Source organism: Hemicordylus capensis, chromosome 3, assembly GCF_027244095.1.
Source record: "Hemicordylus capensis ecotype Gifberg chromosome 3, rHemCap1.1.pri, whole genome shotgun sequence".
Taxonomy (NCBI): domain Eukaryota; kingdom Metazoa; phylum Chordata; class Lepidosauria; order Squamata; family Cordylidae; genus Hemicordylus; species Hemicordylus capensis.
Window position 1 is genome coordinate 29,919,967 of NC_069659.1, and position 24,412 is coordinate 29,944,378.

Here is a 24,412-nt window from a genome sequence, read left to right on the forward strand (position 1 = left end):
TTACGTGGGGATGGTGGATGAAACGCCACAGGGCACTTAAGCTCATTATGGCTGTTCCTGACCTGGAAGACAGAGTTGCAGAACACTGAACAGAAAGTTTTATTATTTCTTATCTTCTTAAATGGGGTATAATAGACAATGTTTTTAACTGAGTGTTTAGCAGGATATTGAGGCTGTCCTCATGAGCAGCTAAGCCGAGGCACTGCTTGCACAGCTAACACTTGTTGGCGTAAGCAGCGAGTTGGCCAAATTTGCAGATGACACCAAACGCTTTTGAGTAGTGAAATCCAAAACAGATTGTGAAGAGCTCCAAAAGGATCTCTCCATAAGATCACCCATTTTGTTGAGTGGGCAACAAAATGGCAAATGCGGTTCAATGTTGGCAAGTGTAAAGTGATGCATGTTGGGATGAAAAACCCCAACTTCAAGTACACATTGATGGGATCTGAGTTGTCAGTGACTGACCAGGAGAAGGATCTTGGAGTCGTGGTGGACAGCTCATTGAAAATGTCGACTCGTTGTGTGGCAGCTGTGAAAAAGGCAAATTCCATGCTAGGGATCATTAGCAAGGAATGAAATGGAATGAAACGGCTAATATTATAATACCCTTATACAAAACGATGGTGGCCACACTTGGAGTGCTACGTACAATTCTGGTCACCACATCTATAGAAGGACATTGTAGAATTGGAAAAGGTGGAGAATAGGGCAACCAAGATGATCAGGGGACTAAAGCACCTTCTTTATGAGGCAAGACTACAACAGCTGGGGCTTTTTAGTTTAGAAAAAAAATGATTGTGGGGAGACATGATAGAGATCTATAAAATCATGCATGGTGTGGAGAAATTGGATGGAGAGAAATTTTCCTCCCTCTCACATAACATTAGAACCAGGGGTCATCCCATGAAACTGATTGCGAAGAAATTTAGGATTGACAAAAGGAAGTACTTTTTCACAGAACACATAATCAACTTGTGGAATTCTCTGCCAAAAGATGTGGTGACAGCCAACAACCTGGATGGCTTTAAGAGCAGTTTGGATAACTTCATGGATGAGAAGTCTGTCAACAGCTACTAGTCAGAGGGCTATAGGCCATCTCCAGCCTCCTAGGCAAGATGTCTCTGAATACCAGTTGCAGGGGAGAAACAGCAGTAGAGACTTATCCACCCTACCCCCACTCGCTACGCTTCTGGGAACAGAGCAGTGCAATTCTACTTATCGCTTCAGCACTGCCAAGTCTCCTACAGGAAGAATGAGAGAGGCCCTGGGCAGAACACGGATATATGAATGTGGGCAGGGCCAGAGCACAGGGCAGGGCAGTGAAGGGCAGGGCTTGGCTGTCCTGAGACGCACCCGCCATGCTCTGCTGCTCCATCATTCAGTAAGCAAACAAACGGTATGGAGTCACCTTCCTTTTGTGCCTACCTTACCTCACCTCTTCAAAAGTGTGTCCAAAGCAGGAAGCCCATTAGCCTCTACTCCGTCCCAGTCAGCTTTGGAGGAAAATGGGAAGCTGCTTTATATACTGAGCCAGACCATTGGTCCATGTAGCTCAGTGTTGTCTACCTTGACGGGCAACAGTTCTCCAGGGCTTCATATTACCCAGCATGCAATGGATATGCCCTTGACTGAACTGGGGTTTTGTCTGCATTCAAAATAGATGCTCTACCACTGAGCTACAGCCTTTGTCCTGACCTAGTCCCAACAGGGCTGACCAGTTCTTGTCAAAGAAAAATGAGGCAAAGAAAACAAAAAAGCCCAGCCAAACTGTTCTTCCTAAAAGTGTGAGGGGAGAGGCCCAAGTGGAGGAAGGGCCACACTTCCTGAAAGTTTCTCCTGACTTTGTGAGATTGGTCTCAGTTTGCCTATCCAGCCTCAAATTCTGTTTTGAAATATGGTGGTGAGATTTTCCAGCCAGACTCACCTGCTGGGAGAGACCATGCCTGGCAAAGACCCAGCTTCTTTTTTCCTTCCCAAATAGGGCATGACCCTATAGACACCTCTAGACTGTGGGTTCAGTGCCTTTTAAAACCAGTGTACCCCTTCTGTCACAGACCTTCAGTTCAGGTACCTCATAGAGATATAGGCCAGATTCAGATGTAACATGTACCCGTGAACCCGCGGTTTTGATTGTATACTGTGAATTGTGCCGCAAAAGTTCATCAAACGGTGACCCTCCAAGCTCCAGATTCAGGAGAAGGGAAACCCTGCTCATCCCCCCAGGCCTATCCAAGCAAGATCCATGGCCCGACTGTGGGCAAATCATCAGCATGTCAGCGGAATGGCCATGATTTGCCATGTTCTCCAAGGGGGCATACTGAGCACGATCCTGCATTTTTGGAGCACTCTGCCCACCCTTGTCATGGAAAGGGCATTTAAATCCCTTTAAATGCCATGCCATGCCATGCCAGTGCTTATTTTGACAGTGATGGTACTGCTCCTCCCCCCATGTGCTTGGAACTGGCTGGTTCAGTTCGGTTTGAGTACAGACCGGACCTGAACCGAACAGGGCCAGTTCGGTCCCACATCCCCTCAAACCCACCCGGTCCGGTCTGATGGGGGTTCACGAACATTTTTTTAAAAACTACTTACCCACTTTGGGGCAATTGTTTGAGACGGCGGGGGGAACACGTACGACAGCAAACCTCTTTGCACATCCCTCGTACCCTGCACTCAAACAGTCTTGCAAAAGCATGATTTTGGCAGGGGAGTGGTCTGGATTGAGGGGAATCATATTTCCCTGTTACTCAGGAAAGGGAAGGGAGCATGAGAACTTCCTATGAGGGGATATGTTTATGATGGAGGGCAATGGATGCTGGGGTATCTGTCCCACTGTGACCTAGGATGCTGTTGCAAGGGATCACACCAGCCAAGCAGTGTATGCAGATCAAACCAAACTCCTGCTCACCTTCTCATGAGAATGCCAGTCTACTCAGGAGGACCATGGGGTGTGAGCCCTTGGTCTCCCTTCAGACTGCAGGCTCCTCAGTTAAACTAACCCATCATGGCCCCCCCACCTTTGTGTCCCCCATCTATGGTTAAAAAAAAATAACAACACAGAATTGCTGCAACCCCACCCTTCCCTGTGAAGCCTTGCCGACACCCAAAGGAGATTTTGACACTCCATGTTGGGGGAACACCGGGCACGTGAACGGATCTTTAACACCATTTTAAATTCCCGGGTAATGTTTCACCATATGCAGATTTGCCACTGTGGAGAATCGGTGGAGAGGGGATCCCTGATTTCCAGTGACCCCAGGAGAGCAGGGTCATTGTTTCAGGGCACAAGCAAGGATGCACATGTCCACATGGGTGGGCTGACTGCCAGGGGGCACCCTTTGGCAGCTAATTGGTGATAGTGGTGAAGACAGGGAGAACAGTTTCCAGGGTACCCGTACCTGTGGCTTTTCTCCATAGAGCAACCTGGCTCAATATAGAGCCCCAATGGCCTGTCACTCACATGAGAGAGCTGTACGTAAGGAAAGGGGATACCTCATCTCCTCAAATTATTAGAGATGTTGCTCATCAGTTCTCTCTCCTCTGCTCTGATGGTTCTTCTCATGAGTTGTGAGGAGGTGTCCCCATGGCCTGGCACTCTCTTGAGTGAGCATAGTCAACTCTGGGTCAGCATCCATTGCTATCACACAGACGGAGAAAAGCTCCTTTCATTGGAGTACTGATGACCCTCATTACCAGCCCTGCTCATGAGTAAGCCTAGAGACTAGAAACTCCCAAAGGGGAAAGGTCTGAGCCCCCCTTTCCCAACATTTCTGTGCTGGGGTGGGAATAGAACTTGGCTGCTCAAGAATCCCTGCTTGGGGCAGCTTTTTATACCCAACCCTAGACACCCTCCCAGTCAAATGTTCTCCTCCCAGTGCTGTGATGGGGTGTCCTGCTTATTTATTTATTTGATTGATTGATTAATTTATATACTGCCCTTCCAAAAATGGCTCAGGGAGTTCTACATCAAAACAAACACAATTAAAATCAATTATCAATTAAAATCAAAACTAAATGAATTGAACAATTAAAATCATCTAAACATTAAAATAATTAACATTACAACCATTTTTAACCAACTTTAACAATTAAAAACCATGAATCTAATTAAAAGCCTGGGTGAATAGATGTGTCTTCAGTGCCTTTTAAAAAGTTGCCAGATATGTGGAGGCTCTTATTTCAACAGGGAACGCATTCCAAAGCCTAGGGGCAGCTACGGAGAGGGCCCATTCCCAAGTACCTGCCAAACGAGTTGGCGGCAACCACAGATGAATCTCTCCAGATGATCTTAAAGGTGGTGGGGCTCATGGTTAGGGATGTGCACAAAGCCAGTTTGCCTGATTTGGTTTGAATTTGAACTGGGTTCGAACCGAGAGTGGGAGATTCGGTTTTGGTTTTCCTTGCACCCTCCTTATTTGGTTTGAATTTGAACAGTTTTGAACCATTTTGAACTGGTTTGGACCAGTTTCAACCTCCCAAAGTGGGTGGGGTGGTAGTTGACACCCATGGATACTTACCACCCAACCCCCAAATTGATCAGACACTTGTACGATATTTGAACAATTTTTTTATTATTTTCTCATAGGGTATAATGGGACTCGAACCAGCTCATTACTCCCTATTGTGGAACACCCATGGGTGCCTACTACCACCCAAACCCTGAAGTAATTAGACACTCCTAAAAAAATTTATATGAATTTTAAAAATATTTTTAATTATTATTCTCATAGGGTATAACAGGACTAAAACCAGCACATTATCCCCTTTTGTGCAGCACCTACGGGCACAAAGGGCTGATCTTTAAGTGATATTTGAACTTTACACATCTTTAAGTTTTTTCCCCATTGGGAAAAATGGAGGTTTCAGCAGCCCCATAACTGCACGTGGGGGGCCGCTGGGGTGGCCCTTTGCCCAATTCCTTTGAAATACTTCTGGCAGCTTCCTTGCCCCCCTTGGGCACTACAACCCACCACACTCTGCTCTAGACACCCCCCCAAATATTCACCAATATTCAGAGGAATGTCCGATTGCCTTGGGGTTTGGTTGGTGGTAGGAACCCCCGGGTGCCTACCACCCACCCCACTGTGCTTTGCTGTGGACACCGAAATGGATCCAACCCAGATTGCCAGCAACTTTTAGCTGCTTGTAGGACTCAAACTATGGTCCAAAAAGCCAGATAGACAATAGATAGCATTAACCCAATGTAAGCACATTTCTAAAAAGCAGAACTGATGGAAGTGTGTCTGGAGGACACCCACCAAACTTCCAAACTGTCCCTTCTCAGGCCTGTTATTCTTCTTCTAGGTTTTTTGCAGGTAGACCCAAAGCAGAACTTCTTCCATGGCTCTCGCTGTCAGCATTTTCTTCTCCTTGATGCTCTCCTGCTGCCTGGGGGCTACAGCAGCCCGGAATTATAAGACCATCATAACAGTGAAAAATGGAGGACCATACGGAGTTTGGGGTGCAATTGAATTGTGCCCTAAGGGTTATGCTCGTGGATTTGCACTCAAGGTAAGAGTTTCAATAATTTTGGACCTCCCTCCATTGAGATACCTTGATGCTGGGGAGCTGCCTTAGTCAACAATTTCCCCCATGCAGGGGTGGAGGGAGCCCAATGGCAATCGGGGGACAGACTACAGCTCTCCCCTCCGCCACCACTGTGCGTGCACACTTGCCACATCCCTTGCATCTGTCATAAGACCCAGGGGGCGTGGCCAGCATCTGGAAGTGATCCTTCAGCTCCTCTCCACTCCGTCCCAGCTGGTGTGTCAATGACAGCTGGGTGCTGCCTTTCTTTTGCTCCTTTCCTCTGAGTGAGGAAGAGAAAGGAAGGAAAAAAATGAGTTGATGCATGGGATGCTGATGCATGGGGAGTGGCCAGTACCTTGGAGAGGGGCTGAATGGCCCCTAACTTGCCAGCTGGAAAGGAGTGGGGAAAGGACTGTTCCTCTTGCTCCCAGCCGGTGAGTGTTTTGTTTAGCAACTGGCAACCGCCCTCCCACCCCAGCAGCCCAGGGACATTTGTCCTCCTGCCCCATTGTCCAATGAAGGTTATGTCACTACTTCTATCCTTTCTTTTGAATGTTCCTTAGACAACTGCTTTAGAACCCCAAAAGGCAAAGATGAAGAAACAGTAGTACATAAAGGAATCATCTAAAGGAATGGGAGAAGGAAAGAAAATGATGATGTGGTGGGATCAGTTTTGATGATCACAGGAAAGAAGATGTCAGCACAAGTATGGAGAAAGGTGATAGTGTTGTATTATCATAGTTGCCTCACTTCCTAGAGCATTGAGAAGTCTTAGGGGTTTGCCGTGTTCCTTGGATTCTGGTTTCCTTTTCAGGGAGAGTCACTGAAGATTCATCGTGTCTTTGTATGATTTGGCTTTTTACACAAAAATACAGGCTGAACATTGGGTGAAGTTAGAAATATTGTACAACATCCATCTTCGTAAGCAGCACATTAAATCAGGGAGCCCAAACTCTGACTTCATGAGCAAAGGACGAGAAAAGGGCCCTAACCCTGCTAACTTGGCAAAGAGGCACCTTTTAACGTGGTGATTCTCATTATTTAGTAGAGGGAGAGAAACTGGCCCTATTCACCCCCAGCACAGTACCTCCAGTCACTGTTGCTGGTGTCTATCTTGTATCTTTTTAGGTTGTGAGCCCTTTGGGAACAGGGATCTGTCTTATTTATTTATTTGTCTGTGTAAACCGCCCTGAGCCATTTTTGCAAGGGTGGTATAGAAATCAATCAAACAAACAGACAGACAGACAAATAATAATTTCAGACGAACCTGTTAGTGTAGGAATAACTTGAATCAGGTTGGGAACTTCATTGCTGGAAGATGAAGAACATCTCTTGCAAAATACAAAGCCGGTTGAGGCCTGCAAGTTTGGGGTTATCTAGGTCTGCCAATAACAAGACTGAATTTCTCCTATGCAGAGGCATAACTAGGGAAAATAGCACCTAGGGCAAGCACTTACATTGCGCCCCTGTCCAAACAGGAATGATGGGACTTGTAGTCAACAATATCTGGAAATCCCTGTTAAAAGGAACACTGTACCATATAGACATGGTTGTTGATCAAAACCTGAAAACATCAGCCATCTCTGTAAAAGACTTAGAACAGCAGCCAGGAGTTATGCGAGGATTCCAAGTTTCATTTTCTCTGTCTCATTCTTTAAAAAACATGACTTTGTCCTAGAGGATCACCTGCCCAAATAGCCACTAGCAAAATAGGGTAAGAAGAAGGTGGTGGTGGTGGTGGTAGTGGTGGTGGTGGTGGTGGGTCTATAAACCAGTGAATGATTCCTGCCAGCCTTTGTCTTATGATGACTGTTGGCTCATGATGGGGTATATGTGCATTCACCACACCAGTGCTTACTTTGACACCAAGAGGGAGGAGGATACATTAGTTTGCCACACTAGACAGAGGAATTTGCAACAGGAGCAGACAGCCAAGTTCTGCCAGCGCCAAACCAGCCCCTGCCAGACTAAGAAATCATTGTAATTTGCCCCTTCCTGTCACAAGCAGTGTGCTGTTCTTTTATTATTGACTTTAACTCTCAAATATCCCAGTCATGGATGGAAAATTCAGGGTCAATTTACAAGAGACACATTTTCTACATGGAAGTTTCTTCTGTGCAGGTGTTGTGCAGAAACCCATGGGTAGTGACCACCAGGGGCATAGCAATGTTGGAATGGGCCAAGATGAGATTTTAAAATGGGCCCCCAGCCCCTCAAAATCCAGGGCCTCCACACATCCCAGGCCCCAAAGGATTTAAGTCTGATATTTCAAAATAAGTATGCTGCCTGGAAATACATTTCACTGAATACACACATGCACACTTCACAGTATATAGTGATATACATTGAGTACTATATATTTCTGCTACTTTTAATGCCTAGAACACACTAGCAACACTAATTATTAAAATGGCCCCCTCGCTGCAGATTAGCAAAGGAGACTTTCAACCATGCAGGGTGAGCCTATATTTGTTTTCTCAGAATTCTGAACCAATTCAGTAAAGTTTGATTCCAGGAGGTTTTTCACACGAGGCTTTTAAAGCACTTTAACACACATCTCCTCTGGAATGGAGGTGCTGCATTCACATGTTGGCCAGATTTACCCTAAAGTCCCTGCAAGTTATTGGAGAGCAGTTCACACAAAAGAAAGATAAAATAAAATAAAAGCACTGAGGAAGAAACTCAGGTTTGCGCTGGTCAAGAAATGGTTAATAGGGTCTGTGAGCTGCCTTGTTGTTAATTACAGGGCAGCTTAAGATCATAAATCTCCCCATGTCTGGCTGGAGATGCCAGTGAGAGGCCCTCTCTGATATCTCCAGCTAACCAAGCGTGTAAACTAACATCTTCAAGGACACAGCATCTGGCCAAGGAAAGGAGTGAGATAGTTTGCTTATCAACATGTAGAGTAGAAATGCTCCATTGTACTAGAGGAATGTAGTCTAACTGCAATAATTGTAATAATTGTAATATGACGGTTAAGTGATGCTAACCAATGAAGATTGTATTTACTGAATGTAATTGAGATGGATATAAAAGCTGGAATCACGATGTAATCTTTATCTCAGGTTGGGAGCGATTCCACAGAGATCAATTGCCAGGCAATAAAATCTGTTTTCTCTCAATTCGCTGGTGTCAATTCTCGCACTCTGAACCCGGGCTAAGGAATTCTGCTACAACACAACACATGCTTCACAGTTCTCACTCAGACCTTCTGGGTTGCAAAACAACTTGAACATAAGTGCATTTATGAATGAATGAATAAATAAATATTTGCTCCAGAAGTGTTTGTAATTTTCTGACATGAAACAAGCCACTTATAGGCCTTTTTAGATAGATTTTGTTTTTAAAGCCAGCACATTTTTCAGTCTGTTTTAAATTAAATATTCAGAGACTTCTCAGTCTCGCCCCACCACCCATATCAAAGCCCTATGGCAATCAGATCCCTAAATACGGGGGTAACCACAAAAAGGAATTCACAGCCTACCTTGCAAAAGCTGTGCTGGATGGTCTGGTCTGCTGCAGGTAGCTCTGCCAGCCTCCTTCCTGGCTTGCTGGGTGGGGCCTGCCGAGTTCAGGCTTCAGGGAGGCCTACTGGGAGGCCTCTCTGGAAGCCCTGCCCACCCGCTGATCAGCTGAGAGGCGGGGAGAGAAGAGCTCTGCTGTTTGCAGGCTGCTCCGATCCTAGGCCTCATTGCTGATCCTAGGCCGGAGCTGGAGGAAAGTGACTGAGGAGCCCTGGGGCTGGGCAATAGGACGGGGGTGTCAGGAACTGGCGTGGCGCCCCCACCTCAGTGGCAGCTAGGGCACGTGCCCTGCCTCCCCCCCCCAGTCCGCCTATGCTCCTATGGCTTGCTGTTGGCTGAGGTGGATGTGAATGCCAATCCCCAAGCTTGGCTAGCAGTAGTTCTGCACAACTAGTAGTCAATGACTAGTGCTGAAGCTGCTCATCATTGAACTGACTGGACCAATACGATGCTGTCCAATTCCAGCAGGGAGGGAGCCAGTGTGAATGGCTAATTCCCACTGAAAACATTGTGCTATAATTTTACAAAATGTGGGCAGCCGTAGAGTGCAGCATCAGTGTTATCATCACTCCTTCTCTTCACCACCAGGTACAGGCACACCAGGGTATATGGTATGATGATACAGCTCTGAATGGCATTCGGCTCTACTGCACTGATGGCATAGTCGTTGAGTCAAAAACTGGACCGTGAGGGATCTTTAGGTTCCTTTTCCTTTTTGGCTGTCCTGCTTGAACTGTGGAAGGGGCTGGGTTTCTTTCACTGTTGCTGGATTGACCTAGACAGAATCTGTCTGAATCCTTCTGAACTCTCTCTGGCTGACATACTGTGGAATGTTCTGCCTGCCTTTTAACGGAAATGTGTGCACTTGTCCAAATTTCAATACTTACACAGGCAGAGTGTCATTGTTCTATTGCCATTCCGCTGGACAGGAATTGAAAGGATTTTTATAGGGGTTGTTTTTATTGCGGGCTTCTAGGCTATCTGGGGTTGTGGACGAGTGGCTTCCAAAATACCTATAGAATGTACTGCTATTGTCTATAGGAATTTGGATCCACTGATGTATAAAAGGCGTGGAGGTATTTGTGCGCTGTTCTCATAATCTGCACTCCTGGAGAGTCCCTGATCTGTCTAAGATCCTGGATGGCAGCAACGTTTCTGATCCTTTCCTTCCTGTTCCTAATGTGGCAACATTGTCAATAGCTTACAGGATCCCAATTTTGAGGGGGAAAGGGACCAAGAGAGACTGATAAACTCCAAGTGTAATGTAGAGAACTCAAGGGAGCCGGGCTTTTATTGAGATGAGGGCATATTCCAGGAGGGAGGGAGTGGTGTCATAGTAACCCATCTTTGGTGTGAGATTAAGAACCTGGAAGAGGAACCTGACATCTATCGCTCTGAGCTTATTGCTAACTCCTTAGGTGAGCAACTAGGTTTTTTGAAGCACCACTAAGACAAATAGATATGTCGTGAGTGTGTATGAATGTGGTAGGAACAGACCTATCATGCTCCTGAGAGATCTCATAAGAGCAGTAGAGGCCTGTACTAACAAGCTGGAGGACTCCCGATGTCACAGACCAGGGGCTCCCAATCTGTGGTACTCCAGATGGTGCTGGACTACAACTCCCATCATCCCCAGGTACAGTTTATTGTGGCTAGGAATGATGAGAGTTGTGGTTCAGCAACATCTGGAGTTTCACAGTTAGAGATCCCCTGTCCTAGATGACCAGAGATTCCTGGATTAAACTTCTCTTACCCAGGAATCTCTGCTTCTGAGAACCATCCTACCGTGTGTTATGAAATCAATGGATAAAGGGACGATAGAGCAATATGTGGCTAATGGCCATAACCGTTGAAGGTATAACCTTCACTTTTCAGAGTCTGTGCATGGGTGGCCGCAAGACCTTTCCTGGGGGTGGGGGCAAATCTGAAATCTTATACCCACACCTGGAAGTAAGCCCCATTGATTTCAATGGGATTGGCTCAATGTAGAGGGGAGCTGCCCTCCTTAATACCCCTCTAGAGGCTCATGTAAGCACTTCTGTTTTTAGAAACGGATGATTAAGAATGGGAGAGTTCTCTCTCCATTTTACCCTGTTTGCTAACTCCCCCCCCCCCGCCCTCCGAGGTTGTACACTGTCTTTGGAAACACTGTTCAATCTTCTGCCTGCCTTTTAACAGAAAGCGTGTGAACTTGTGTAAGAGTGCACTTGTGTAAAATGCAAGCATTATATAGGCAGAATTGCGTAATAGACAGACAGTGGCTGTCAATAGCTCACAGGTCTGCATCTACTTTTTATTCTGCCCACCTTCCCTCCGCCCATCCTTAGGCTAGAGATTGCCCTTTACAGGTACATACCCAAACTGGCCCACAAAACAATTTAGCCTTGTTCGGTGTTCAAACTTGACCGGATCCAGTTCGGCCAGACAGGGAACCAGACCCAGCCAGGTTGATTCAAATTCGGTTCAAATTCAAACCAAAATGGCAAAAACAGTTCAAAACTGCAATACCCATGCACTCTTACTGATAATACCATTTGAAACATGTGGGATGTTATTTGTACAGTATGTATATTGTTTAATATAATTCATATATTTCTCAGAATATTATAATCATTGTCTTCTTTGGCAGGTGGGGAGAATGGACAGAGGCTAAATATTGTCCCAAAGGGAACTTAATCTCCTTCACTCTGAGAGTGGACAAACACCGAGGGATTACTCATGACAATAAAGCAGCTGTCAATGTCCGGTTCACCTGCCAAGGTGGACAAGTTCTGACAGGCAACTCACATAAATGGGGTGTTCTTGGCCCATGGAGTGATCGCTGCCGCTCTAGCGCCATATGTGGGCTTCAGACAAAGGTACAGTACGATCAAGGTAGTGGTGATGACACAGCACTTAATGATGTAAGATTTTTCTGTTGTTCCTGAACCACAAGAGCTCTCCCTACTTATCAAACAGTGTGTCTGTGCTCGAGTGGGTTTGTTGAGATGAAAAACACAATTAAAAGTTGAATGAAGAGCTGTGTGTATTGTTTTTTCTCTGACTTGCTTGCCTCTGTGTGCATTGCTACTGTGTAGGGGAGGTCAGATATAAATTACCACAATAGGAATCCCCCCCACTCCCCACCGATCCAAATGAGGATGGGACGGGCATGGTAAGTTGAACGAGGGCCTTATTTTATGAACTAACCAACAAGGATCTGCACGAGTGTGATACTTAACATTGTATCTACCAGGGCTCTATATTGTCTCCATTGATCGTTAACATCTACAAGAAGCCACTGTAAGGGAATATCAGAAGATTTGGTGCAGGGCATTATCAATATGCTGATGACACCCAAATCTTTCTTTCCATGTCATCATCATCAGGAGAAAGCATAGCCTCCCTAAATGTCTGCCTGGAGGCAGTGATAGGCTGGATGAAGGATAACAAAGTGAGAAAGAATCCAGAAAGAATCCAGGGATGGGCCTTCTCTGTTGCTGCCCTGAGGCTCTGGAATGTACTTCCTGCAGCAAGAGCCTCTGCATCTCTGACAATTTTTAAAAAGTCTCTCAAGACTTATTTTTTTCACTAAAGCTTTTAAATTAGACTGTGATTTTTAATTGTTTCATTTTTTAATTTTTAATCTGTTTTCTGTTGTAAACAGCACAGAGATGGAAGTTTGGGGTGGTATACAAATTAAAAATAATAATAATAATTTTTAAAAGGAGTTATGCAGATCACAATAAAAAATACAACACAAGAGGACATGCCCCACTGTCTCAACTGCTCCTGAACCACAGGGGCAGGTAAGTTCAGATAATAGAATTCTGCCCTCTAAGAGTGTGGAGGGGAGGGCATTTCACCTGGCCTGTCAATGGGTAGGGACTATAAGTTTAGTGAGGTAATCTGCTGGCATAGTAATCAAATCAAATCAAATTTATTATTATGGTCCATGACCAAGAAAACAATGAGGCTCTTCTCACGATTGGTGAGAAGATCCTCTAGGGGGCTTGTGAGGAGAGCGGGCTAAGCCAGCTCTCCTAGCAGACGAGCAGACACTCTGCTCTGGACGGCCACAGTGGCCGCCCACATGACTGCCAGCTCTGTGGCGGAGCTGGCGGGGGCTGGGAGTATTGGGGGCCGCGTGTCCCCCAGAAGCTCCGGTATGCCCTGCACGAGACCCCAAGCTGGGAGGCTGCTTTTAAGCTTCTCGGCTGCGGGTTTACTCATGAGTAGCCGCAATGCAGAGCTGTGTCTCGGCTACTCGCGATTTTGAAAACCAGGTTTGTGGAGTGCTCGCTCTGGAAACCCAGTTTAAGGGGAGGGGTAGTTAGGTGGGTTAACTGGTGGGTTAAGCACCTGGAAGCCACCGGGCTCATCTGCGAATCCAGTGGCTCATAGTCAGGCAAAATAGGGCTAGGCTCTCCTAGCCCGATTTCGCCTGATTCTCAGAATAGCCTCAAAGAATAAAAATAATACAATACAGTAAAAAGAGAGAACATCAAAAGAATAAATTAGATAAAACTGAGTTACAAAGATTGCAAGGTCATACACAGCTAGGTTTATCTCATCTCATTTTACATGTTGCAGTACATAATCTTGCAATCCTCTCTGTAACCTCCAAGTGGCGATCCATTAAAAATTAAAAAAACATAATAATCATCAGAATAACCTGGTTTGTCTTTTAAAAGAGGTTCTATCCATATAGGGTGAATAGCCCTATCAAAGGCACAGTGTCAAAGGCTGTGCGCTACCGACTCAACAGTTCCAGTGCCACAAGGGCATAACCGATTCCTTAAGTGAATTCCCTTAAACCTCCCTTCTAACACCACAGAAGGTAACACATTAACATGTGCCTGTGAGAAAGCTCATGTGTGACTTAAAGTGGTCAGGCATATAAAGTATCCTGCTGGCTAGGGATAGTTAAAAAACCTGCCTAATGTGTTCTTTGCAGTAATCAAACTTAGTTCTCTTTTTTTTCTCCATATCTAGCACTCTTTGCTTAACTATCTTTTTAGCAGCATCAGGTGTTAAAGATGTCAGATATTGCCATGAGAACCCATATTTACCAAAGATGACCTGTGAGTTCTTTCACCAGGATGACTGGAATTCATCTTCCAACACAAATGGCACAAGGCCCAAGGGGCAGGTGTGGTGTTTAAGCCCAAAATTAATCAGATAGCACCATTCCTGGGCTTCAGCTCTAATTACTCCAGATTCAAGGTGTAATGCGGCATTAGAAACACATTTAGGAAGATGAAAAATAGCCCGAAGGAAGCCTGCCTGAACAGATTCCAATATAGAAAAGTTACCTGTAGGGAAGATCTGAATCCCGTATAACATTTGGGCTAATATTTTGGCCTGGAGCACCTTGAGGGCTGCTGGAATATAATATCCACCTTTAGTCTAGAATTTTTTTTAACTGCAGTTGCACTCCTATGGGCACTTGCTGCCACATACTCATAATGCGATTTCCAAGATCCTCCAGAGTGAAAAACAATCCCTCAATATTTATAAGTTTTAATCTGTTGAACTCTGATGCCATTTATTACCCATGTATGGTTTTTCAGTCTCTTACCAAATACCATGAGTTTAGACTTCTGGGTATTAATGATAAGAGATTCATTATCACAAAATTGCATGAGTATTCTCAAAGCTCTTCACATGCTGACTAGTGTTGTAGATAATATAACTACATCGTCGGCATAGAGCAGTATCTGCTGGCATAGTAATATTGATTGAACTCCCTGGGCTGATGTATTTAGGAACTAGACTTTAAGTGCCCCTTCTCATGACTGGGGATAAGGGCTCCAGAGTGGACTGTGGGGAAGGTGGCTTAAACGTACCTTCCCTGCAGATGGGCAATTCCTGGCAGTAGCTCCGAGGGTCGGGGTGCTGGGACATGCCACCCCTGGTGCTCAGATAATGTGCTGCGCAAGTGTGCAGTTCATTATTGCGATCTCCCTCCCCCTCTCCAGTCTGCCAGCTGCTCGTAGCCACAGTTCTCACACGACCAGAGAAACAAGGTTAAAGGAGTGCTTGCTCCCTTAACCTCATTTTAAAGGGTGGCTCAATAGGCTAGTTTGCCACTGTGGTGTTTCTGGGATCGGGCCTGATCCTCATGGGTGACACATGCATGCAAAACTGGGCTGGGCTCCCTTATCCTTTACAACCTTTTGGCACTCAACATCCAAAATACGCTGCCTAAAGCTTGATTTGACTTCACTGTACCCCAGTGATAACTTCAATGGGATAATTTCCCCCATTGCCTGTGGGCAAAATAGCACTCTTGGAAGTCCACTGGGACAAAGTAATGAGTGCTCAGAAAGGTTTCCTTTCCTTTCCCATAATCTGTAAGAGAGTATGATACAGAAGTGTGATTTACTTTACAGGGACAAGTAGACAAATTAAAAATCACACAAGTAATATTTTTCATTCAAGACGAGTTTGCTAGACACATGCTTTCTAACGAAGGTTAGCATGATCGTATGCAACCAGGAACCAAGCAAGAAATTAAGTTGGAATTTCAGTGAGGCCTTATCTGGAATACAGTGTATTGCTATGGTTGCTGTAGTTGAAGAAAGATGTAAACAAATCAGAATAGGTTCAGAGCAGGGCAATGAAAATGGTCAGGAGCCAGAAAAGAAGCTCGACTAGTAAAGGTTGAAGGAAATGAGCATGTTTGGCTCAGTTCCCACAATGGTGAAGAAGAAGAGAAGACTAAGCTAGGGATGTGCAAGCCGGCTCGAGGTAGAGCTGGCTTGCTCTTGAAGTGGCCCAGATTGAGGGTTTGGCCTCAAGCCGGAACAGGCCCAGTTCAGCTCCAAGCTGAGCCAAACCTGCTGATGCTGACCAGGGTCAGTTTTATTTTTTTAAATGGTGGAATTACTGTGATTACCAGGCTGGGGGGGATGCTGTTGTGGTCATGTGGGGGGTGTGTCTCCTGATGTCCCCCTCCCCCCACCATCCTCCCCTGGTCTTTTTTGGCCAGTTTTGGGCCATTTGGGGACAGTTTGGGGCTGTTTTGGGCCCATTATGGGCCTTTCTGTGGTAGTGGTGGACAATTTTGAGTCTGCCGTGCATGCCCAATGGCCATCTTCATGGCCAGGTCATCATTCATGCCATGCAGATGGCCATTGGGCATTTGTGATGGCTTTCAAAATGGGTGCTGCTACTCAAGAGAGGCCTGTAATGGGCCAAAAATGGCCTGTAACGGGACAAAAATGATGGGTGGGGAGGCCAGCGAGGGGAGAGGGACATCCGGAGACCCCCCTACGGCTGTAACAGTACCCCCCCCCCCCGAGTCTAATAGTGATGGTAAGTCTGCCATTTTCCCTCCCCAGATTTTTTTTGTCCCACCCCTGAGCCAGGCCTGAACCAGTTTGGACTAGAGCCAAACTGGCCCAGCTCCAGTGTGTGCAGAACTGAGCCAGACCCGGTTTAGTTCGAGTCCAGTTCCACCAGTTTTTCCCATTTTGTGCACACCCCTACACTAAGGCAATGTGGGCGAACGGACATAATATCATTTTTCATATATCTGAAAGCCTGTAAAACATAAGAGGGCTTGTTCTCTGCTGCCCAAGAAGGCAGAATTGGATCTAATGGGCTTAAGTTGCAGGATGGTAGTGTTTGGATACCTGGGCAGTAGTTGGTTGTCCCTCATTGGTCATCTTCAACGAAAGGCTGTAATGCTATCAGTTGAGATGCTCTAGCTCTGGATTTCTTGCATGGAGTGGACTAGGGGTGGACTAGATGGCCTGCAAGTTACCCTCCAATGCTATGATTCTGTGAGCCCACTCTTTGTCTTGCCTTACCTTTTCCTACTTTGGTCCCCACAGGCTCCGAACGTCCCCTTTTTATTCCTGCCAGTCATGCCATGTCATTTTATCACTGCACCATTCTCATTGACTTACTTACTCACTTACTTACTTACTAATGACATTTATATCCGAATGTTCCTGTAAGGGGCACAGATTGATGCACCTGTGACAACCCTGTGAAGTACATTAGGCTCCCATCAAACTGACAGGCTCAGAGTCACCGTGTGAGTTGGACAGGGTTTTGAACGTGGGTCTCCAATACTCTAAGCACTACACCACACTGGCTTAAACTGACTTTAACAAATTGTTACAAACTTGGCTTTCACAACAACACACCTCGTCTTCATCCAAAGCTTCATCCAAATTATTTCATCAGAAAGGACCAAGTCTATCGAAGACCCAGGTTCTTCTCCTCCCCTCCAAGAGGATATCCCACCCCAGAGAGCATGTCCTCCAATAGGGATGTGCGGTTCGGTTCGGATCCGGACCGGTTCGTCCGAACCGGTCCGGATCCGGCGGCTCGATCCCGGACCGAATCGGGCCCTCCCGGGGACCGAGCCGGACCGAATTCGAGCCGGTTCGGTACCGAACCGGCTCGGGTTTCCCGAACCGGTTCGGGAATGAAATTGAGTCTCACTCAGTGTCTCTTTAAAGTGTGTCCTCCATTTTGTGTCTCCTTCCCGAAACTTTTGCTCCTCCTTGCATCCATTTTGTGATGCTATTTCCAGGCATTGTATTGGCTGCGCTATTGATCCTTGATTGGCCAGAATGAGTCCTTTGGTCTGGTAGGCTGCTTGGCTGTTGCACTGTTGAGAGCTGGCACCCTGTTGGCCGTGGGGGGAGTGCAAAGGTGGGGGCTCCCAAAGGAGGGAATTTCAAACCTATATAAACCCAAGCCTCTTCTCTGGAAACTTCTCTTGGCTGCAGTTGTGGGATCATCTCTGAGACCTGCTTGCCCTTTGCTGGCTGCTCTGGTGTCTCTGTGAGTCCTGACTGTGTCCTGTGTCTCTCTGTGTGTGCTCTGTCTAATCCTTTGTCCACCTGCCCTTTGTGACTCTCTGTGTGTCTCCTCTCTCTGTCTGTCTCTTGTCTGTATACTGTGTGTTACTTCACTTTACTTTCTTCTTAATTTCCCCCAATTTTCCCTGTTCCTTGTCTGTCTGCTTTTCTCCCCCCCTCCCCCCCCTTTCCCTTCTCATCCTTTGGGCCTACCCTCCCCCTCCCCCACTCCCACCCACTGCATCCTCATTGCTTTAAATCTTCTTCCATTAATTATTGCTCTTTGTCCTGCCTTGTTGTTGTCCAACTTTTTGATTTTCACATTGCATTCCATTGGTTTCAGTTATATATTGCTTGCTGGTTTTGCTTAAATTGTACCATTTTGTTTGTTTCTGCTGACTGCTGCTGCCCTGCGAGTTGGTTCCCTGAATCCCTCCCCCCCACCCCCAGAGGATTCTGTTGTTGTTTCTTGTTGTCCCATATAATCAGTTTTGGTTCCCTGCTCCAAACTTGCCCCTCCAAGTCCAACCACACCCCACCCCAACCCCACCCCATCCAGCCTTCTCCCAAGTTTGCTGCTGCCAAACCGAGTCCAGTTTTCTTTGCTTGGTTCCACTTATTCATTTGCTATTATTAATTTGCAGCAATTGTGGTTTCATTGTCTCTGTTCACTTAGTGGCCCCCCTCAGAGTCTGTGTTTGGTTCCCCCTCCCCACACCCACACCCCCAAGTTTTTTCTGCTGGTTATAGTCTTTCTTTTAATTTTTTTTTAAACTTCTGGCTTGTGTTCTCTTGATATATATTACTTTATATATTTTGCTACCCTCCTCCTCCTCCTCCCCCCCCTGCCTGCCCCCCCCCCCACCCTCCCTCCTCCCAGACCCTACCCTAGCCCAGGCCCAGCTCCTCCCCCAACCACCCCATCCAGCCTAATCGCTGCTGCTGCCCGAGTTGTTCCAGTTTCTCCTTTGCTGTTTGTTGTTGCCCCCTCCCCTTCCCCCCAACACCCCTCTGCCACACACTAGCCCCCAACCACACACACCCTCTCTGCTCCCCCCACCCCACCTCTTTTTCTCCTTGCCCCTGACTCTCTCCACTCACCCCAGGCCCCCTGCCACACACTAGCCCCCAACCACACACACCCTCTCTGCTCCCCCCACCCCACCTCTTTTCCTCCTTGCCCCTGACTCTCTCCACTTACCCCAGGCCCCCTGCCACACACTAGCCCCAACCACACACACCCTCTCTGCTCCCCCCACCCCACCTCTTTTTCTCCTTGCCCCCGACTCTCTCCACTTACCCCAGGCCCCCTGCCACACACTAGCCCCAACCACACACAGCCTCTCTGCTCCCCCCACCCCACCTCTTTTCCTCCTTGCCCCCGACTCTCTCCACTTACCCCAGGCCCCCTGCCACACACTAGCCCCCAACCACACACACCCTCTCTGCTCCCCCCACCCCACCTCTTTTTCTCCTTGCCCCCGACTCTCTCCACTTACCCCAGGCCCCCTGCCACACACTAGCCCCCAACCACACACACCCTCTCTGCTCCCCCCACCCCACCTCTTTTCCTCCTTGCCCCCGACTCTCTCCACTTACCCCAGGCCCCCTGCCACACACTAGCCCCAACCACACACACCCTCTCTGCTCCCCCCACCCCACCTCTTTTTCTCCTTGCCCCCGACTCTCTCCACTTACCCCAGGCCCCCTGCCACACACTAGCCCCCAACCACACACACCCTCTCTGCTCCCCCCACCCCACCTCTTTTTCTCCTTGCCCCCGACTCTCTCCACTTACCCCAGGCCCCCTGCCACACACTAGCCCCCAACCACACACACCCTCTCTGCTCCCCCCACCCCACCTCTTTTCCTCCTTGCCCCCGACTCTCTCCACTTACCCCAGGCCCCCTGCCACACACTAGCCCCCAACCACACACACCCTCTCTGCTCCCCCCACCTCTTTGGACCGCTGCTACTGCTGTGTCCTCCCCCCACACCTGAATCCCCCCTCCCTGCTGCGCTGCGCTTCTCCTCTCTCCTCTTTCTCTCTATCATCTCTCTTTCTCCTCTCTCTCTCTTTCTTTTCTCTCTCTCTCCTCTCTTTCTCTTTGTCCCTGCCCCCCCTCTCTTTTCTCTCTCTCTTAGTCTTTTCTCTCTCTGCTCCCCTTCACTTTCCACCTCCTCTCCCACAGCTGCAGCCGCACACAGTAGCCTACCCACCTGGCGGCTGCCATCGGTTTTTTTTTCTTTTTATAGTTTTTGGTTGATTTTGTCTCTGCTTGGGGGTGAGTTGAGCGACACAAATAGTGTTGTCTCCTCACTTCTGCCCCTCCATCGTTGTTGAACTACCCCGGTTGCCTGTGTGCCTCGTGCGGCCGCCCTGCTGTGTCTCAGCCCAGGGTGGCTGGCTGGCGGCGGCGAATCCGTGACCAGCAGTGAGTGGCAGGAGAAGGACCGGAAGAAGAGGGGTTAGTGCGTGTGCGATTGTGCACCTTTTGTTGCCCCTTTCTCTCCCTAGCTGGCGGTTTTAAATAGGGACACCCCTATTCTGAAATGCATTTGGGTGTGGGGAGGAGGGAGGGAACCTTGGAGAGGAGATGTACTGTTGTAAAACTTGTGTCTTCATGCCCATGCCCAGTAAAGAAATTGCTGCTGTGTGTTGCGTTGCATTGCATGCGTCTTGCAGGTGGTTTTTGAACAGGTGCCTTCCAGAGTGCTTCCTTGCCTCTGGGGCAGTCTGAGTGGGGTCCAGGGTTCTGATGCGATGCTGCCACTACATGCTGGGCCCATGCCATGCCAGAGTGCTTCCTTGCCTCTGGGGCAGTCTGAGTGGGGTCCTGGCTGGGCTCTGATGCTGCCACTACATGCTGGGCCCATGCCATGCCAGAGTGCTTCCTTGCCTCTGGGGCAGTCTGAGTGGGGTCCTGGCTGGGCTCTGATGCTGCCACTACATGCTGGGCCAATACACACGTATGATGATGATCATGATGTTCAATCCATGAGGCTGCCATCAAGTGTTTGCTGCTGCTTGCTTGCCATGGCATTGGGCAGGCAGAGTCACAGAGTGGGTGGGTTCAACCTCTGTGTTGGTGTGACTGGGTTCTGGTTTTGGTTGTGTGCAATTTAGAGTCACTAAATAGGCTGCATTGAGTTTGATGCTCCCCCCACAGGAGCATTACTTGAGAACCACCCCCCAGAAACCACACTTTGTGTTCCAGTTCACTAAATAAGGGTTTCCTCCTTTGATCTGCAGGTTCCCAAGCGTTGACTGCATCCCTCCCCCACCCCCGGTAGGTGCTGTGCCCTCCCCCCATCCACTCTCCCCCCCAAAAAAAGCTAAAAACTTGCCACCCACACCACAACTACTCCACCCAACTGCCCGTGCCACCCTCCCACACCGGGGTTCCACCCTTTAACCCCCTATTTTTCTAAAAAAAAACCCTCCCAGACCCATCTCCCCAATTGGCTTGGTGGTTGACTCCCAAATTCAAAAAGGACACCCTCCCCCTCACTTCGATTGGCTTCCCCCCCCATATCAAAAAGTCTTCCTTTCCCCCCAATTGGCTTCCTTTTTTGAAAACAAACTTCCCCCCCGCCGCCTCCAAATCAGCTGCCTTTTTTTTGGCCCCTAAGCCCCTCCAAATTTTTTTTTTGACCCTGTCTGGCCTTCCTCCTAAAGTCTCCCTCCTTCTGACCTAGCAGCATGTCTGAGCGCCGTGTGGCGGGCAGGGCTCGCTCAAGGCTGGCAGGCAGAGGTGGGAGAGGCCAGGTGCGGGGTGCGCCTGCGGCACGGGGAGGGAGAGGACGCGGGGAGCCTGAGGACACCCCAGTTCTCCCCATTGGAGAATTCTTTGCTCCGGCCCCATCTTTGGTGCGCAGGATTCAGTTCCCCACGCCTGCTGCCGCCAATCGCGGCAGAGGCAGAGGCACTGTTAGGGCTGTGGCGGGTCCCTCCTCGCCGGCGGCACCAGGTGCTGCTGAGCTACTGCCAGTTGTTGAGGTGGAGGAGACTGTGGAGTTGGAAGAGCAGGTAGAGGGCGGTGAGGACCGTGCGGCTGGCAGCGATGCAGCCAGGTTCTCCCTCCCTCTGGGGCCCCTTCCCCCTATCCTTTCGCCGCTCAGTGGGGCCCCCCCTCGTGAAGCCCGACACTCTGGTGGGGAGCGGTCTGGCGAGGTGGTGGAGGAGAGGCCTGCCTCTCCGATGCCAGTTGAGCCGGGCCCTTCCTCCGCTGTGGAGGGCGGAAGGGGCGGGTTGGGTGGCAGCAGTGGGCAGGCAGCGGCGGCCGCCCCCCCCTAGGACTGCAGCCACCCTGCGAGAAACGGCCTAGGACGGCGCCCAGGGCGCAGGAGGCCAAGGGCAGTGGTGCATGGGTGCATTTTGAGGTCCCTCAAGATGCCCCATTCCACGCCCGCTGTGTCCACTGCAGGATGCTTGTCAGCCGTGGAAGGGACCCTGCGCACCTGGGTACGACGCCTATGTGGAGACACCTAGAGCGTCACCACCCAGGTCTCAGGGGACAGGCTGGCAGCGCTAGTGCGCCTTGTGCATCTGCCACTAGGACGGGCAGCGGCAGTGTGCCAGCCAGCAGGCAGGCTACACTGCCCGTCCAGCGGTGGACGCAGTCCTCGGGCAGCCAGCGTATTGTTCGCGTGGACCATCATCACCTCACCCGCCTCATAGGGGAGATGATTTCCACCGATGACCAGCCGTTTCAGGTGGTCGAGAACAACGGCTTCCGCCGTATTCTCCAATACCTGGCTCCCGAATACGTCATCCCCGCAAGGACGACGTTCAGCCGGAACGTGGTCCCCTCCCTGTACCGCCGGTGCAGGGAGCTCGTGTCGGCCGAGCTGCGTGCAGCTCCGGCCGGGACAAGCGTGCATTTCACGACTGACCTCTGGACCAGTGTCAGTGGGATGCACGCTTCTTTCCTGGCCCTCACTGCCCACTGGTGGGGACCGGAGAGTGAGGGGACCTCCGCGGGCGATGCTTCCGGGTCCGGCGCGGCTCCCGATGCACTACGGCACAGGTGGGCCGTCCTGCACGTGGAGACGATGGACACGAGGCACACCGCGGAGGAGGTGGCGGCCGTACTCGACCGCCAGATAGAGGAGTGGATTGGCGGGTGTCCACACCTCTCCCGCGGCTTCATTGTCACCGACAATGGAGCCAACGTTACCGCCGCTGTCGAGACAGTCATGGACTGTGTGAACATACGGTGTATGGCACACACGCTCCATCTGACCGTCAGGGACGCCCTTGGCCTTAAGGAGCTGAGGGCGTCCCAGGAGAAGGGGGCCCGCCCCATCGCAGGTGCTGTTGCTGCCACGGCTACGCTTGTGGATAAGTCCCGCAAGCTGGCCGCCCACTTCCACCGCAGCGAGAAGTCCAGGAGACTGCTTCGCCAGAAGCAGGATGACCTTGGCCTTCCTCGCCATCTCATCCCTACGGATGTGGAGACGCGGTGGAACTCCACCTTCCTCCTGTTCCAGCGCCTGTTGGAGCAGGAGAGAGCCCTTGTCGCCCTGGCGAGGGACGAGTCCTTGGATGTCTGCGACTTCTCGAACGCAGAGTGGAAGCAGATGTCCGAGGCGGTGTCGGCACTCGAGCCCTTCCAGCTTGCCACGAAGGGCTTGTGTGGCGACACCACTCCCTTGAGCCAGGCGCTGCCCACAGCTGTTGGTCTCGAGAAGCTGATGGGTGGACTCCATATCTCTCTGACCACGCCAGAGGGTCGTGCTCTGGCTGGGAGGCTGAGGTCTGGGGTTGACAAGCGGCTCGTTGATGTGCTGGGAGACAGGGAGGAGTATGTCCTCGCTTGTCTCTGTCACCCAGCCCTCAAGGGCAATGCCGTGAGTGCCGACGACTTGCCCAGGTGGAAGGGCATCCTGGTCGAGAAGGTTAGGGAGGAGGAGGCCGCTAGGGCCCGCAGAGACCAGGGTGTTGGTAGTGGTGCGGGGGCAGCCCTCGCGGCCCAACCCGCACCCAGCAGCAGCATGGGCGGCCAGCCGGCGTCAGCTTCCCCTTCCCCTCCCTCTTCCCAGTCCAGCAGCGCGGCATCCCAGGCGGCGCCATCGCAGCAGCCATTTGCTACCGACTCGAGATCCGCCCAGTGGTTTCAGCGGTTCTGCTATGGCGCCATGCCTGGTATGCGGGAGGCTCGACCTGCCAGGCCCCCCTCCAGTGCTGAGCAATGCGTTGCGCAGTACTTGGAGGAGCCTGTGGAGGGAGACGGCGTGGACTGCGCACAGTTCTGGGCGAGCCGCCGCCAAGTCTGGCCGGACCTGGCGGTGGTGGCTGTGCGCCTCCTCTCCTGCCCCCCAACCAGTGTCCAGAGCGAGCGGGTGTTTTCACGTGCCGGGGACGTGGTGACACCCTCTCGCTCCCACTTGGACCCTGGTCTGGTGGAGCAGCTGGTCTTCCTTAAGGTGAACCTCCCCCTGTTGGGCTACCCCAAGCTGCAGTTTGAGACGGGCGAGTGATTACCGTGGGTTGCCCCATGGTTGGTCACCTGCCTGGCTCGAACTCTGTGCTTATCCCTACCCTCCCCCCTTCCA

At 49.7% G+C, this 24,412-nt stretch overlaps 2 protein-coding genes across 2 annotated transcripts in view; one reads left to right on the top strand and one right to left on the bottom strand.

The window, feature by feature from the left end:
- LOC128350310 (vitelline membrane outer layer protein 1-like) overlaps positions 1-11,980 on the top strand; it is a 64,224-nt gene extending 52,244 nt beyond the window's left edge. Inside the window, exons 2-4 of the mRNA XM_053308411.1 lie at positions 5,305-5,511; positions 9,642-9,739; positions 11,683-11,980. Coding sequence (XP_053164386.1) covers positions 5,341-5,511; positions 9,642-9,739; positions 11,683-11,980 — 567 coding nt within the window. The 5' untranslated portion in view covers positions 5,305-5,340. The remainder of the gene's footprint in view (positions 1-5,304; positions 5,512-9,641; positions 9,740-11,682) is intronic.
- Positions 1-24,412, bottom strand: part of LOC128350309 (vitelline membrane outer layer protein 1-like) — a 381,353-nt gene that overhangs the window by 187,599 nt on the left and 169,342 nt on the right. The gene's annotated exons all lie outside the window — the stretch shown is intronic.